This window comes from Notechis scutatus, chromosome 1 (genome assembly GCF_049901735.1).
Source record: "Notechis scutatus isolate UNSWTSFEM ecotype Mainland chromosome 1, rNotScu1.2, whole genome shotgun sequence".
In the NCBI taxonomy this organism is placed as follows: domain Eukaryota; kingdom Metazoa; phylum Chordata; class Lepidosauria; order Squamata; family Elapidae; genus Notechis; species Notechis scutatus.
Genome location: NC_142009.1, coordinates 88878541 through 88896005, shown reverse-complemented (window position 1 = coordinate 88896005; position 17465 = coordinate 88878541). Strand labels below are relative to the sequence as shown.

General features: G+C 37.8%; 1 protein-coding gene and 1 pseudogene across 4 annotated transcripts in view; both read left to right on the top strand.

Moving 5' to 3' along the window:
- PHACTR2 (phosphatase and actin regulator 2) overlaps positions 1-17465 on the top strand; it is a 103181-nt gene that overhangs the window by 81510 nt on the left and 4206 nt on the right. For all 4 annotated transcript variants that reach the window (XM_087970537.1, XM_087970552.1, XM_026666205.2 and 1 more), the window contains 7 exons: positions 6064-6607; positions 8448-8647; positions 9907-10063; positions 10772-10827; positions 13130-13191; positions 14658-14795; positions 17019-17095. In XM_087970537.1, coding sequence (XP_087826663.1) covers positions 6064-6607; positions 8448-8647; positions 9907-10063; positions 10772-10827; positions 13130-13191; positions 14658-14795; positions 17019-17095 — 1234 coding nt within the window. The remainder of the gene's footprint in view (positions 1-6063; positions 6608-8447; positions 8648-9906; positions 10064-10771; positions 10828-13129; positions 13192-14657; positions 14796-17018; positions 17096-17465) is intronic.
- Positions 271-4474, top strand: LOC113411131 (chromosome-associated kinesin KIF4A-like; annotated as a pseudogene).

Here is a 17465-nt window from a genome sequence, read left to right as displayed (position 1 = left end):
GAGGACAAAGGAAGGCAATATCTTGGGACTGTTGGGGGTTGACTGAGCAAAGGAAACAGAAGGACCAACAAGGAAAAGAGATATAAACAGAGTCTCTTGGCAAGGATTACAATTAACTTTAATAAAATAAAGAATAACACCATTGATTAAAAAATGGAAGAAGCAAGCAAAGAATTTAAGTTGGAACTGCAAACTCCCAGGAGTAAGCAAAAGAAGAAGTTGTACAAGAAGAAATTTCAAAAAAGAGAAAAGGAAAGGGGGAGAGGAAAGATGGGGGACTGGAAGATGGAAATAAATGTAATATTAGAGGGAAAAAGAGGGATAAAGAGGAAAGGCCAGGAAAACTCAGTAAAGGGAAAGCTGGCTAAAACTAAGAGAAATGACAAGGCTGAGAGATTTAGAGATAAGGGTTAGATATAGCATATAAGGGGGACACCACATGGGAATGTATCTTTGTATTTTTTTATTATAAATGTAGAATGGGGAGTTTTGAAGTTTATAACTTACTGGGAATTACCTTAAGATTACTAGATAATTATAGATGAGAAAAATGAAGATGGAGTAAGTGATATTAAGAGGGGTTCTATTGTTATTAATCATATATATGTATGTATGTATGTATGTATGTATGTATGTATGAATATGTATGTATGTATATACACACACACACACACATATATATACATATTCTAAAATATGCTAATGACTATTTAAATGATATTAGGAAAACAGAATATGATGACTTTGGTGAAAATCTGGTATTATGTTTAAAAAATGTGAATTAGGGTTATATAAATGCTATAGGTTGAAATTGGTCAAAGGGAAGTAAAGGGGGAAATTAACTCTGTTTTTATTTTATTTTTTTTCTTTGTGGTATACATGATGTAGAAAATACAATTGATTATATAAAGGATATGAGAAATTAGAAAATATAATGAACTAGAAGGGGATATGTGGGAATGTAAAATATTTATAATGAATGAATTATAATCAAAAGCAGGGGAATGAAAATTTATTAAAATTATATAGGTAAATTTTGGAAACAGAAAAAATATGAAATGATTATATGAATATTTCTGGAATAGATTTAAGATATATTGTAGATGGGATATACCATGTGGATCCTAAATGTATTAATCTTACTTTTACTCATTTTTTTCTTCACTGACTATCTAATTATATATAAGTCTTGAGAAAGTTATAGATCAGGGGTGTCAAACTCAAGGCCCGGGGGCCAGATCTGGCCTGCAGGGTGATTAGATCTGGCCCGCAAGGCCACCCTGGAAATGGCGAAAGACTGGCCTGCGGTGCCTCTGCCAGCAAAAACAGAACTCGGGTGGGCTGCACACAGCCCTCTTGAGCTCTGTTTTCATTGGCAGAGGGTTACTTACAGGAGGCCGTTGCAGCCGAAAATGGAGCTCAGGAGCCTGTTTTCTCTGGCAGAGGGCTCGGGCCACCACAGGCACCCCTGACACGAGTGATGTCGAGCTGACCACACCCACTCTGGCCACGCCCACTCTGGCCCTCCGAGGTAAAATACAATCCTGATGTGACCTTCAATGAAATCGAGTTTGACACCCCTGTTATAGATGATAACAATACATAATATAAAATAGGTGGTAAGCTGAAAATGGAAATAATAGGGGATAAAGAATTGAAAATATATGTGAGGATGAAATGATTTTGATATTGAATTAATGAATTGAAATATGAAAGGGAAATTTATCTAAAGATTAGTTGAATGGATAATAATTTGAAGTGATATTAATTAAGAAAGTTGAAAGTGTAACTATGACTATGTATAAATATTGTAATCTGGAATCACGTTGCTCACGTGAAGACGTGTAAAAAATAAAAATAAAAAAACCTTTGGAGCAGGGGGGAAAGAACACTCTCCGCTATGCCAATCGGGCCCGAAAAATAAAGAACAAGCCGATTGTGAATATTGATCCTCATGCAGCCGAAATCAGCCAGTTGAGGCTGCAGGTCCAAGAATTGCAAGTGTTATTGCTTCAAGCACATGGGGGAACTCTGCTGGTGTCTCTTCGAGGTGAACCTGCAGAAAACCTCCTAGCTCTGATGGAGAAAAAACACTCGCTCCTGGAAGAGAATGAAAAACTCAGCTATAGCTTGAGCAAAGCGATCGGTCAGATTGTTCAGATGTTGGAGAGGGTCATTGTGACGGAACAGCAGAATGAGAGGATTACCCTGAACCTGGAAGAGCTCCGAGAACACGCGGTGTTACAACTGGACCTGCAAAAGCTGCTGATATCTGTGGAGGATGAAGAACTGAAAAAACAGCTGGAACTATTTCTCCTGTTGCAACAAATTATTGCTCAGCTGCTGAAAGAAAATCCTCCTGCTGTAGCTGACATGGACGTAATGGAACAGCATTCTGATTCTACGTCCTCGGTAGACCTGGAGCCCCCTCCCCAGTCTTCAGACAACTGTGCCACTCAGCATGCCCTCCAGCAAGCTCAGATGTCCAAGGAGCTGCTGGAACTCTACCAAACCCTTGCTCTGAAGGAGGCCCTGGCTTGGAAGCTCTCCCAGAGCGACCGCCAACTGGAACCCATCCAATGCCAGTCAAAGAACAACATCCAGAACCTGGAAGGGGAGGTAGCCAAGATGCAGAAGGAGAAGGAAGACTTGGTCCTCGCCCTTCAGATGACCAAGAAAGACGTCACTCAAGCCAAGCTGAGTGAGCGTCTCCGGAAACATCTGCAGGAGCTGGAAGGGGAGATGAGCGAGCTAAAGAGGAAGCTGAAGGAACAATCCAAGCTGCTGAAAATGAAAAAATCCAGCAAGCAGACCATCTCCAAACTCCACCAAGAGATCCAGGCCATAAAAAATCAACAGGTTCAACTGATTCGGGAGATGAAAGAAGATGCTGAGAAATTCCGATAGTGGAAACAGCAGAAGGACAAGGAAGTCATCCAGCTGAAGGTCCAGGATCGCAAGCAGCAGTATGAACTGGTCAAGCTGGAGCAGGACTTCCAGAAGCAGTCCTCTGATGGAAAGGTCCTCCAAGGTCCTCTGATGGAAAGCAGAAGAAGCTGCAGCAGCTAGCAAGTGCTTGAAGGAAGCTCTCCAGAAGCAAGAACAAGCAGCAGTGAAGCAACAGGATGTTAACAACCGGGGATTCGAAGCTGCCGTCTCTTGGGTGAAGAACTGGCTGGTGAATGAAGTTGAAGTCCTTATGAGCATAGAAGAAGCTCAGCATCACCTGAACGACCTTCTGGATGACCAGAAAACTTTGACCAAAGAAATTGCTCTGCTGAAAGAGAAGCAGGAGGCTGGGGAAGTCCTCCCGTCCAAATACAGGAGACACACGGTTTCCTACCAATCCTTGGAAATCAATCATTCCATCACCAAGCAGATCGAGAGTTTGGAGATATAAATGGAACTCAGGAGCGCCCAAATTGCAGATCTACAGCAGAAGTTGCTGGACGCCAAGACCAGCGACCGGGCCAAACACCGCTGAGAAAATATAGCCACCATGTCAGAAGCCAAGTGTGCCATCAAGTACCTGATTGGTGAACTGATCGCTTCCAAAGTGGAAAATGGAAAAGTAGAAAGCCGCCTTCAGCAGAGTAAAACCACCTGCGTCGACATCCATAAGATACTTCTGGAAGAGCGGAAGGAGGCTGAGCTGGAGAGGTGGCTGGTCCAGGTGGAGCAGGAGTACCAGGAGAAGATTCTCTACCTGCTCAGCCAAGTCCGGCAAAAGGAGGAAGCTGAAAAAAGGCTGGAAACCTCAACTTCCGAACGGGAGGAGCAGCTTCTGGAATGCCTCCGATTCCAGGATGAAGAGTTCGGAAAGTTGAAAGAGGTGCTGGAGGAGAATCAGGAACTCTGCGAAGAGGTGGAAGCCCTCAAGCAGCCAAAGCCTCACCGGATGACCAGCACAAAGCCGAAATCTGAAATGAGCACCGAGGAGTTGCTCTCAGAATCAGGCGACTCAGTCGAAGAAGCGGAAGAGGAGTAAGTGCCGGCCAAAATCACCTGAGACATGAGGAAGAAGATTTTTGGGGAGGGGCTACTCAGTGATGAGATGATGGAGGATGTTCGAAACCAGACATTCAGCCTGGAAGATCCCACCCAGGTGGCCTGTGGGGACACTTTCTTTGAGCCCCCTGCAGTCACACCCACAAGAAACATCCTGGAAGACGCAGTGGAGCCCAAAGCCTTGGTAGCCCTCCAGGCCTCGTTCCCACCCCCTGGATCCTCAGGGGGAGCCCAAGCCATCCAGCCCACCCTGAAGAAACGTCGGAAGCAAATTCTGAACACCAGTTGTTTCTTCTCCGGCCTCACCCCGATCAAAGAGGGCTGGATAGAAGGGAAGGGAAGAGCGCTCCCCCCACCTGTTTCCTTCTTTTTTAAAAAAATATGTAAAAATAACTCCTTTTTGTATGTATAGGTTAATAAAGGTTATGTATAGATTCATAATTAAAGGCTTGCTTAATAATCAAAAAGAAAGAAAGAAAATATGTGAGTTAAAAGATAATTAAAAAATGATATGGTTCTCTTTCCTTGTTTCTGATTTTTTGATTCTACTACAAATATTTATTAATCTTACTTTTAAAAATGTCTTTGGAGTAATCAGGTTGAGAAAACTCTTAGTTTAGTGTTAAAAAGTCCCAGATTTCAATAAGAAGCTCATGATTAGTATGTATACAAAATAAAAAACATATTTTGTTTTTAAGTTTATCCTAGAAAAAGTTTCCACAGAGCATTTTAAGTTAGTTGTGTCCCAACAGAACAAAAAGTTTCGGTTGTACTCACTAGAAGAAACAATGAGAATGTGAAACCGGTTGCTGCTCCCTTGTTTTTCATCTTAGATCCATAAAATGGGATGTACCCAAATGGCAGAAAGTGAGATGATTTTGAAAACATTAAAACCAGTCCCTTTAGGAGACCGTGGGTAACACAACTCTGCTTTCACATCTGAAAAATAAGTTTAAATTAGAATCTGTAATCAAAAAAATATATCCAGTCCATCAACCAAGAAAACAGATAGAGATCTTTCTACTGTATCAAAGGGCAGAAACATACCTCTTTCACATTCCTTTGAATTAGCACATAATGCCTAATAGATTACTTCATTATTAGGATTTTTTTAAAAAAAACCTCTTTGCCAATTCTTCTGGAATCATTGACATTCCACTTATTTAGCAAGAACAAACAACAGATTTGGCATGCTTTATTTTTCCAGCCTGCCTGCCAAATGCAAGCTCAGCAAAAGCAGCCATGTTGTTCTTTGCTGATGTCTTTTGCTTGCAAAAAGAGTTGTTGCAAGTTATTTAAAAAAAAATGCTTGGTCCAATTACTGTATTCAAGCAACCCAAATCAATATACCCTTTACATTTTAAAATGTATCTTGAATTTTAATGTCACCAGGTCATAACTATGCACATGTATACCAAAGCTTCTCAACTCCTCCCCAAAAAATGTTTGTTGGGAGAACATGCCCTTGCTATATTAATTGTGATTAATTTGTTCATGTTTATAGTTTAAAACTTATTGTAATGCTAAGTAATTAAGAATCCTGATTGGTCCTGATGGCCCAGGAGTAGTGCCTAAAGATTTGTCCAGAAGACAAATCACATTTCAGAGTAAGTAGAGGGGAAGAGCACTGCTATTATATTATTTACATGTGCTAATATGTAATTATTTACATACTTCTACATAAGTGTTGTAAGTACCATTTATTTACCTTCAGGTTTTCCATTACAGTGGTACCTTGGTACTCAACTGCTTTGAAACTCATCAAATTTGGTACTCAACACATTTTGATGTGAAAATTTTGTCCCAATACTCATCATTTGTTTGGTACTCAACAGGTAAGCTAGAACTAGTCGTGGTCGGCTGCTTTGTGATTCATTACATTATTCCTTATGGAAAAAAACTGTTTGGTACTCATCATTTTTGGTACTCCCAGAATCAATTCACAATGAGTACCAAGGTACCACTGTATTAAGAATGTGAAAGCCTTCCTAGCAATACAAGGTAGGTTAATGCAAACTTTCCATTATGACAAAAAGATATGCCCTCTTGTTTCAGCTATTTCATCTAATTTAAAGAAAGGACATGCTTCCAAATCATCATCTCCTTCTTCCACATCATCTCGCTCTAAACCTTCTAAAGAACCAACAACAAGTAAAACCAGCACAGGGACTCCCAGGGATAAGAAGAAGCATGGGAAACAGGTGACTACACGAACACCATCTGATGGGGACATTACTTCTGCCTCCAGCACGACAGTAGAGAACTCAAAGACCAAAGTGGAACACTTTAAATCAGAAGAATCTCTCCATATTATCCCTGAAGCTGGAGATACAACCCAGAACAGCACTATGACTGTTCCTCCCCCTCCTCCTCCTGTTCCAGCTCCTTTTCCTCCATCCATCCCAACTTTGTCTGCAGGCTGTGAGCCCGCTGGCTTCTCAGGCACAGAACATGTGCCAGTTAGTATTGAAGCAGGCCCATCTGTTCCTGGCACACATTTAAACGTTCTTCATATAAAAACAGAAGCGGACAGTGAAAGTTCTTCAAGCAATGCTGTCTTAGACCATAGCTCGGAGATTGGAGGAGAAGACACAGAATGGTAAGACTACATGTTTTCAGCTAGTTCTGTAATTCTGGGATGCCCATACATTTGGGGAGATGGTGGAACAACTCAGGTAAGTTTTTGTATACTTTGACTTTGAATTTGAACATGTATCAAAACAGGAAGATATGAGCAAATATAATCCAATTAACACTTCAAATTCTATTTTCATACTTCCAAGCAGACAAGGAAAAGAAAATTAAAATGGCTTGGTTGGACTGATTTGATTCCATTTAACTCTACAAATTAGTTTTCAAAGTTACAACTTAGGTTTCCAAATTTACAGCTATTTTGGAGATGCTTGCTGAAAATCTTGACAGAATAGCTCTCAAAATCTGTGGTGAAATGGCACCCTCAGCAACTATTAAAAAGGCAGGTACTAAGTGGAATCTATCTTAGCACTGCATTTATGAAAATAGGGTAGCAGGTTGAAAAGAAAGCTAATGGAAATAAATAAGCCCATTTGTGAGGCATCAAAGGAAGAATTAAAATGAGTTCAGTCCCTCCCTGATCATTTACAGAACCACTTTGGAAAATTCAGCCCCTCCCTGGTCATTTACAGAACCAGTTTAGAAAGTACCATTTCTGTTCCAGTGGCAGGGTTATGCCTATTAAAAGCAGCTTTTCTTCATTTGTTTGTATGTTGCCTCTTGCTCTCTCCTATACTTCTCTGAGTATACTTGATTGCCTGCATGCAAAGTAAATTAATTCAGTTTAGAAAAATCTAAATATAGTCTGCATTTAGAAAACACCAGGAATAGTTATATCTCAATAATTGCCACTCTAAGACCAGCATGAAGGATGTTCTATATGAGGAGAAATATTTACCCAAGGGAGAGTGGATAAAGATTATAAAGAAGGAAAGTTGTAATGTGTTGGATGTAAAACAGAGAAAAAGGATTGTGTTGCAGATAACTTAGAACAGAAAAAGATTGTGCATTTTTTTTAGATACAGTTTACAGTATGTCTATATCTTGTTAAATACAGTATTTCAAATGAACACTTGAGTAGTCTAAGAATTGATGGAAGGTAATAAAATTATGTGGGACACTGTACAAATCAACATTGAACATCCTGACCATATCAAAATTGACTCAGCCTTCCATCCTTCTGAGGTTGGTAAAATGAGGAGCCAGATTATAGGGGGCTATATGCTAATTCTGTAAACCACTTGGAAAGTGCTGTAAAGAACTATGAAGTGGTATAGAAGTCTAAGTACTACTGGTAGTGCTATTGCTAAGAGGTCACAGTGAAAAAAAAGGTATGAAAGTTACATGATTTTCATCAGCCTTTCCTAATCAAGTATTCTCCAGATGTATTATATTACAACCCCCAAGATTCTTAGCAATTATGGTCAAAGGCCATACTGACTAGCATCAAGAATGAAATGGCCCACCTGAAAACCACCAGATGGAGGAAGGTTGCTTTATATGAGTTGAAAGCTGGTCAGACATATGCTTAATATTATATATGACTGATTATGAACTTATTTTTATTTTCTTAATTCATCTATATGATTGTAAGAGTTAGAAATTTGCCTTCTGTTCATAAATGGAAGATTGATTCTTAAAAATTGAGCTTTTAATTTGAAGCACTGGATTTAAAGTAAGATTCCTAAAACTAGTAACAATCATAGTGATATGCTAGACTAGAGTATAGGAAAATTTGAAATGTGTTGTTTGTGGGAGCTTAGTTTTAGATCTTTAGAACTGATTGTTTCCTAAGAGTCATGTAGCTTGATTTATCTTTAATTACAAATAATAAATTATCTTACATATTTTTCCTGGATGGTTATATTTCATGTATGATTGGTCTTCTGTATTTGTTTTTCTAATAGTTCTGCTATCAAAGAAGATCAGGAAAAAGAAATCCCTGAGCAAACTAGTCCTCTTCTGACAGATGAACTTTCTGAAACTTCTGAAGAAAATCCAGAAATTGGAAACAGCAAAAATAATCATACCAGTGACTCAGATTCAGATGGGCCTATACTTTATACAGATGATGATGAAGATGATGATGAAAATGCAAGCAGTGACAGTAAGAGGATTTGATAAACAATTATTTGCCATTTTAAATGAAGAAATAATGAATGCTGTGCAATTTGTTTTACTTCTGAACCAAAACATTTAGAAAAGTTTCTAAAATTGAGGTTGCCGATCGACTTGTTGCCTTCTTTGGAAAGTGATTACTCATTGCATTGACAACAGATGCTACATATTTGTTCTACGGTTGGAATGTCCCTATTGGAGAGTTGCTATTGTCCTTAATAAGCAAATTGGGAAATACGTGAACTCATGAGTTCATATATTGGATGTATTTCTTGGGGCACAATGTATATTTGCAAGCCTTATTATTTGACATGTGTTTTCTGTATGTTCTGCTTCCCTTCTTTGGAAGATGGAATCACTTAGCATCAAAGGCTGAAAATTGGTTTCACTCTCCCTGTGATTATCCAACAAATAATGCACTTTCGTATTTTAGATGTGCACATAATTTTTTTTAATTTAATGAGTGGCATCTCCATGTAGGGCTTGTAAAGCTTTGACTGCTGTGATTAACGTAACTAGGCATGTAAGAAACTCCTTTATTCAAAGGACATTCTTACACTCCTAGCCATGTTAATTACAGTAGCTTATTTCTATAAGAGCAAATATGAAAAGGAAATGTATATACTATTACCTTAATTTTAAATTTTAATATTTATGTATTAAAAGAAATAGGAATTTTTTGTTGGGTTGAGAGATAAACCTGCCTCCTTCTCCTTATAATCTTGCTAGTGAGGCTCATATTGCTTCTAATTGCAGAAACTGAGCCTAAAAACTGGAAAGCCATGAATTCTTGTCCCATCTTAGGCACAAAACCACCTAGGTGACCTTGGACCGGTCACACACACTGAGCCCTAGGAAGCAGCTAATAGTAAACCACTTCTGAAATGTCGCCAAGAAAACGTATCCGAGCCATCTGCAAGAGTCAGCATTGACTCAAGGACACTCAATTCTGTTATTCTCCAGTTTGCCAACTAGAATATTCCTATTAAATTATTTTATAAGCATTTTGGGGGGGGAGGTGGGGAAAGTTGAATGTTCTAATTCTCCCTTAGTTGGCAGATGAATTCTAAGACATTTTTATTAGAAAGGAAAAGTGATTTTGATATGAACTAAAATTGCCCCACAAAAAAGGACGAAAAGCTAGAAAGAGGTTTTTAAATTCATGTACTGAATGTCCCAAGTTGTGGCTGGATCTTGACATGCTTAAGTGTGAGCGTTAATTAATTAAAAAATTCATTCTCTATGCAGGCTCTTTAGCAAGTAAAATACATCGTAGGGATACTCTCGCAATCAAACTTGGCAACAGGCCATCCATAAAAGAACTGGAAGATAAAAACATCTTACAGAGAACATCTGAAGAGGAGAGACAGGAACTCAGACATCAGATCGGCACAAAACTAGTGAGGTATTGGCTGGGAGAAAAAAGGGAGAATATAAAGAGGCTTCAGGCATAGGAAAAATCAGCTTTTTGAATTGGTGATATGAAATAAATAATTGACCACTATGATAATTAATTTATAATCCTGCAGTTCAGTTTCAGGTCTTCATACTTGTTCTATTTAAGCTAGACCAAATACTCTCCCATTGCAAAAAAAATGATTGAAGGCAAATTTTGCTCAATTAGACAACCCACAGGTTCTTTTAATACAACAGTTATTCTACTTGCCATGAATTCAAGATAATTTTGTCTTGAAAGAACAGATTTTTTTAAACTGATGTGCGATATACGTTTCCCCCCCCTGTAACATCTTCTGAATAGGGATTTTGATTATTTATTTTAAGTAGATACTTCTAAAAATGCAGATCACATTTTATAGATAATACCATGGTATATATTTATAAGCAAGTGCAGTTACAAAATTCATTATATGCTTAATTCATGTGGTTTCTATACACACATTTAGTTCAGTAACAGTAACTGGTAATATGCATCTATTTGCAAATCCAAATTACTCCTGTTTGGAATTAAAAGTAATATGTAAAGTCATGGTGTTTAGTAATTGGTATTTGAGAAATTGTTTTGGCAGTGATTCTTTCTAAACTAGATAAGCCCAATGCCTGCATAAGAAGCTGTTGTAACTGGGAAATAATGTGTGTGTCTTCCTTTTTGCAGGAGGCTTAGTCAAAGGCCCACCTCTGAAGAACTAGAACAAAGAAACATCCTGAAACGTAAGCCTTTAATGCATCTAATTCTGCAATGGCAATAATGTTATATTTTGAGAGTGGTCACACTTCCTGGTTTTATGAATGTGAATAATTCTGCAAGTTCTTTGCTAAGTGTAGCCAGAATATTAAACCATGTATACTGGTAGAGTGTGAATGTACAATTTGCAGCTGACTTCATAGAAACATAAGCACTTCTGCAGAAGTGTGCCCTGCCATTTGGTGTCAAGGCAGGACTGGAGTGGCCCTCAGACAGTAAGCAGGGGAACAACAACATTTGGGAAATACTGATCCTAATATGAACATTAGATCTAAAAATCTTAGTATGCAAAATTATGAATCAATTTATGTATCATGCCCAGTGGTTTGAACTGAGCATCCTGATTGTGCATTACACAGTAAATATGTTAAATATGTTTAACTATAACTATTTTAAATATGTAAATATGTTTAACCTTTTACATTGTATAGGCATTGTTTATTTAGCAAATTGCAAATATGGAGTCTTAGGGCAGTAAGTTTGCTATTCTTGCCAAAAACTGGCTTTCTAGAAACACAATGTAGCTCTTTGTGCCAGATAAGAATAAGGATTATCATTGTTGGAACAACTATCAGATAGAATAATTTCTGTGGCATTCCAGTAGAGTAGAGCTTTGTTTACTTTAGGTTTTTTGTTTTCTTAGCAAACATGCATTGTTACCCAGATATATAAATCCCCACAGGATATGGTGGAATGTTCAGGTTTAATTTCCTAGATTATATTAGGACACAAACCTGAATGTCAAAAGCAGATGGAGACTGATGGAGACCCTCCCAAGTAGATCAGAGAGACACTTGGCATAAGATGCCAGCATTTGCTCTCCTCACAAAAGAGTGGCTCTGAAATTGCAAGCATATTTTTCCTAGCTCAAATCTGTATTAACCACATCTTCAATCAATCTGCTTTCAGCATTTTCATGATGTGATAAATAGTATGGCCAACATAAACTGAGTTGGTAAGTGGCAACTGTGGGTGAATAAGTTATTTTAGCAACAGTGTAATCTGGTCCAGACGGTTACATTTCTATATTATAATCATGTCATGTTGATAGGCTAGAACTACCGATTTACTGAAACTGAGTATTTGGTGCATCTACTGCATAATTTGCTACTGTCTGTATACCAGATGAGATGTAACATTTAATTCATCCACCTAAAATTAGTATCTATGTTCCAAAACAGCCAAACAACAAATGCTTAAAAGTGGGTAGGAATTACATACAGAAATGGATGGACCACTATTGAGAGGTTATCTGCTCAACTCTCTTGTCGTGAGAGATCCCAGCTCTTAGTTCATTAATCTTGACATTTAGAGGCACAGTTTAAGGATAACAAAAGTTGAACATGTCATAAACTCTCTATCTTGTCTCTGGTGGCAGCTTTCTAGATGAATAGCAAGAGATTTACTATCCTGAATGGCAATCAATGAGGAAGATTGGGCATCTTCACTAAGCCTGTGCATTACCATTCCCTGAACAGTACAGGCTGCTGGAATTATATAAATACACAGAGATATTGCAAGTAAAAACAGAAGCTGTGATTATATTTCTACTGTTAGAGTAAGGATGGACAGGAAAGTTCTTGTACAGTCAAGAGTTATCATAAGTTGAAGACAAGCCACAGGTATGGTGGCACAGGCTAACCAATTTCAGCTTGTTTGCTTCATTCTGTTGCTTCCCTTTGTTCATTTCACTTGTTTTTTAAATAGGACAAGCATTTTTTCCTAGATCTCAAATATATAAATAGATAATAAATCACCAGTGCAGTCCTTGGAAGCTCCTACCCTTCAATTGCATAAGGCATAAATGGTCCTTTCTAAATTGAGATTAACTTGGGAGATAACCACTCATGTTGTTACTAACTTACTCAGTATATATGTTTATACCATATATATGGCTTCAGAAAAGGCAGAAAAAATTATGCCGATCAGGAAGGATGAGAGTGAAGGGAGAAAAATAAATGAATTTTTCTCCAACACATCATCATTAGATAGAATAATCATTTTAACACACGTAGCTTAACTATTGCTCCATTGGAAGGCTCTCTATTTGAACCTTAGGAATAGAAATTAATGGAGGCTGCCTACTCTCTGATCCTTATCCTATGAGTGATCATAGAAATGACAAGACTAGTTTAAGAAATGAAAGAAAATGCAACTTGGAATGGATTTAAAATATGAATGAGGATTATTTTCCTACATTGTAACAAGTCTGTTACATATTCATCATGCCATAACTATGCCTATGTTTCTTCTTTCATCTGGAAATAGAAAAGAATGAAGAAGAAGAACAAGAAGCTAAAAGAGAACTGAAGCGCAGTCTCAGCCGAAAGGTAATTCAAATGTTTTGTTCAACATAAGATCCTTTGCTTTCTTTCTTTCTTTGTATCAGAAACACCTACAAAGTATAGACGTATGAGATTCAACACTGAGCAAATAAATAGGTATAAAATTAGTAATAGAAATATAGCATGTGTAAAAAGTATGTAAAATACAGGTAGTTCTCAACATCCAACAATTCATTTAGTGACTGTTTGAAGTTACAACGGCACTGAAAAAAAGTGACTTATGACTGTTTTTCACACTTATGACCATTACTGCATCCTTATGGTCACGTGAGTTTTATTTGGATGCTTGACAATTAACTCACATCTATGATGATTGCAGTGTCCTGTGGCCATGTGACCTCGTTCTGCAACCTTCTGACAACAAAGGCAATGGGGAAACCAGATTCACTTAACAGCCATATCATTAATTTAACAACGGCAATGATTCACTTAACAAATGTGGCAGGAAAAGTCGTAAAACGGGGGAAAATTCACTTAACAAATTTCTTACTTAGCAACATAAATTTTGGGCTCAATTGTGGTCGTACGTTGGGGACTACCTATAAATAGTATTAAACCTAAATGACATTCTCCCAGTATCAGGCCACATCGACAACATTTTCTCTCACTAGTATGAGGTCTTCCTCCATACATGTACACATAGACATCCTTTGCATTGCCAACTGATAAATGCTGGAGAAGGCCCTGGAAATTTTGTTCTCTGAGGAAAGATTGAATGAGTTGAGTGAGACACTTTAATGGGGAGAGGGAATGATGACGGAACTATTTTCAAATGTTGGAATAGCTGTTATGTAAATAATGAGAATGAGTTCAAGGAGGAAGCGCCAGAGTTAAATATCTTGCTCAGAGATCAAATTAATAATTGGGAATTTCAACAACACTAACATAATGGCATTAAAAATGACATTAAGATGAAAATATAAACAGGCAGGGTACGTTGGTATGTTCACCTGGCAATGGGTGGACATAAAAAGAGTTTTGGCTGTGGTGTTACAGTTATACATACTAACTTAGGTGACTTCCTACAAAATGGGAGATCGACTAAGAAAATCCTGAGTCCCAACTGGAACATCATTGCAGAAGGCCAAATGGAATATAAGTATGTGATGAAGTTGATCAATATTATCCAGATGACTAAGACAATGAAGTATAAAATAAAGTCAATGTGTGGAATTTTTTGCTCAAGAAGGTGTGGTGTCTGAGTCCATTGATTTGACTTCTAGGAAACAAGACTTTAAGACTAAATTCTAGGGATTTCTTACAATGCAAGGTTGTCCTGAAATCAAGCAGAAACTATGACACTTATCAGTGAATTTACTTCATCAACATGATTTAACCTTTATGTTTATTTTTTTTAATTCTATGCTCTGCCTGTTTTTGATGTTTGTATTAAATTAACCCTAACCTTCAGATTCTTTGGGAGAAAGCTTATTAAATTTGCTTCTTTGCAGCTTAGTTTGAGACCAACAGTGGCTGAACTTCAGGCACGAAGAATCTTACGGTTTAATGAATATGTGGAAGTAACAGATTCACCAGATTATGATCGACGTGCTGATAAACCCTGGGCAAGATTAACACCTGCAGACAAGGTAAGAGGCATAAATCTTGCATGAATTAAATATAAGTGAGTGAGTGAGTAAGTAAGTGAATGAATGAATGGCTGAAGAGTTGAAAATTTAAATACATTGTCTTTCTGTATCTCAAAATAATTCTCCGTTAATTAAGATTTCATGCACTTCCAGACATGATTTCTTTTAATATGATTGTTCTAGAACTATTTTTAAATAATTTTTACAGTTCTGTTCAGAAGGAACAGCGCATTAAATCTGGCTCCTTTGCCTCTGAGTAATTATTTTTCATATCATAGTATTTCTGGAATGTTGGAATATAGGTAATCCTTGTTTGACAACTATTCATTCAGCAATCATTCAGAATTACAGTGGTGCTGAATGAAGGGACTTACAACCTGGGCCTGAAGTTACAGCCATTGTATTACTGCCGCAGTCACATGATAAAAATTCAGGCACCTGGCAATTGTCCACCTCCAGGAACTTCCCCCACCTATGTTCTTAAATATGCAAGAATTCCAATGGCAGTGAAGCAGCCCCCTCAACGAAGGGCCAACCACTGGGAAGCCCCAGCCCAGCCTTGCTTGAGGGTTGGGACCATGCACCACTCTAATAATTCCAGGATAGAAAGTAGGAATTAGCCAGGCCAGAATGATGGGTGGCCATTAAAACTACTCCAATCTGAACCTTTTCGCCACACACAGCAATGGCAATAGGACTATCCCCACTAGTGGCTTCCCTCATGTACATCACAGCAGTGCTCAGCCCAGCCTTTGCCTGACTAGCGTCAAGCTTAACTCACTCGGCCTGATAGACTCAGGGACCCAGGTCCTACCTAGCTGCAATTGTGGGGATTTCAGGCAGTGGGGGGAGGCTTCCTCTCTCCTGGTGGCCTCACTATCCAACCAGTTACAGAGGTGGGGAAATCCACTGGAGTCTACTGAGGAGGAAAGTGGTGACTGGCACCAGAGGGGAGGAAGGGGTGGGGGGAGAAAGAAGGGAAAAGCAAATAGAAAACACAACTGTTTGCATGCATAAAGGAGAAACAGGGTGTATGGGGGGGGAGGGGGGGGAAACCATTGCTGAAGAATAATTCAGAGTTATTTCATATATCATTCTGGTATAATTTCCTTTACAATTAAAATGGGCCTAAAATATCTGTCTACGTCTCTCAAAAGATTCCCATTATCCTCCCAGTTACTTTCCTAGTTAAAGATGGATAGAAGTTGCCAGCTGTATCTGCTTCATCTTCACTTTGAATTTGGACACATAGTCATTAGATATGGCCAGGCAGATGCTACTTTACATTCCATGCTTGTTTAAAAAAAAGAAAGAAAGAAAGAGTTGCAGTGTCCCAGGATCATGCAATCCCCATTTGTGACCCTCCCAGCCAGCTTTGGACAAGCAAAGACAGTGGGAAGAAGCCAGGTTCATATAATGATCATGTGATTCATTTAAAAACTGCAGTGATTTGCTTAAGATCTATGGCAAAAAGGTCGTAAAATTGGGCCTAACTAACTTAACAATCAACTTGTTGGGTTTATGCCAATAACATTATGCATTAATGTATCTTGTGTTTTGTTTATTGTTCTCAGTCTTGTGCTTTATATATCTCTCTAGAATAGAAGATGCGAAAGTTTTAGGAGCAGTTTGTTCTTTTGAGAGATGTAAGATATTTTAGGCCTATGTTAATTGTAAAGAAAATTCTACCAGAATGATATATGAAATAACTGTGAATTATTCCTCAGCAATGGTTTGATAGATTTGAAACTCACAGTAAGTTTTGGGACCTCTCTCTATTTTGAGTAGTAGGTTTCTCTTAATATACTTTATGGGTAAGTTTGAGTGTTACTTTTTAATTAAGCTTGAAACACTACACTGTCCAATTTCACATAGTAAAATACAGTATTTAGCATTACTAAATATAAAGTAACTATAGAATTGCATACATAAATTGAACAAACAAATAAAACTTCATGATATAGGAAGAAAAAAAGCAAGTTAAATGCAACATATGCTAACAAGAGTAAGTATTCAAAGGGGATACAAAAGGGGATGCAAACAGCTTTTGATTAGCTCCTATAAACACTTAGAAATTTAGGCAATGGTTAGGGATTATGAAATTTGACTCACAAAATGTATTTTGTCGCGTTTTGGAGATTGACCACTTTGTTACATTGTAGGTATTTATGTATTTCCATTTAAAGCAATCTGAGTTCACATTTTGTTTTGTTTTTTCATCAGGCAGCCATACGGAAAGAATTGAATGAATTCAAAAGCACAGAAATGGAAGTACATGAAGAAAGTAGACAGTTTACAAGGTAAGAAACCATGCACAGATAGCAAACTCTTTTAAAACAAGTTACTCCTGATTATTTATTGTTTATTGAGCTGAAGAGATAACTTTTCTCTTTAAATTAAGAAAAAAACATTGGATTATTAGTTTACCATTTATTAAAGAAAAGAATCAATAAGGACTCACTAATTTGTGATAGATTGCTTCTTAAACTTAAAATAGTAGTTTATTTTCTGAATCTCAATAGGATGATTAATACACAAGCTCTACCATCCCTCCCTACGAACAGTTTATTAACACCATGACTGCTAGCTTGCCAGATACTGAATAATTTTCAGCCTCCGAAGTCTTAGCAATTGACAAAATGTGGAGACTTTATAAGCCCCAACTAAGCT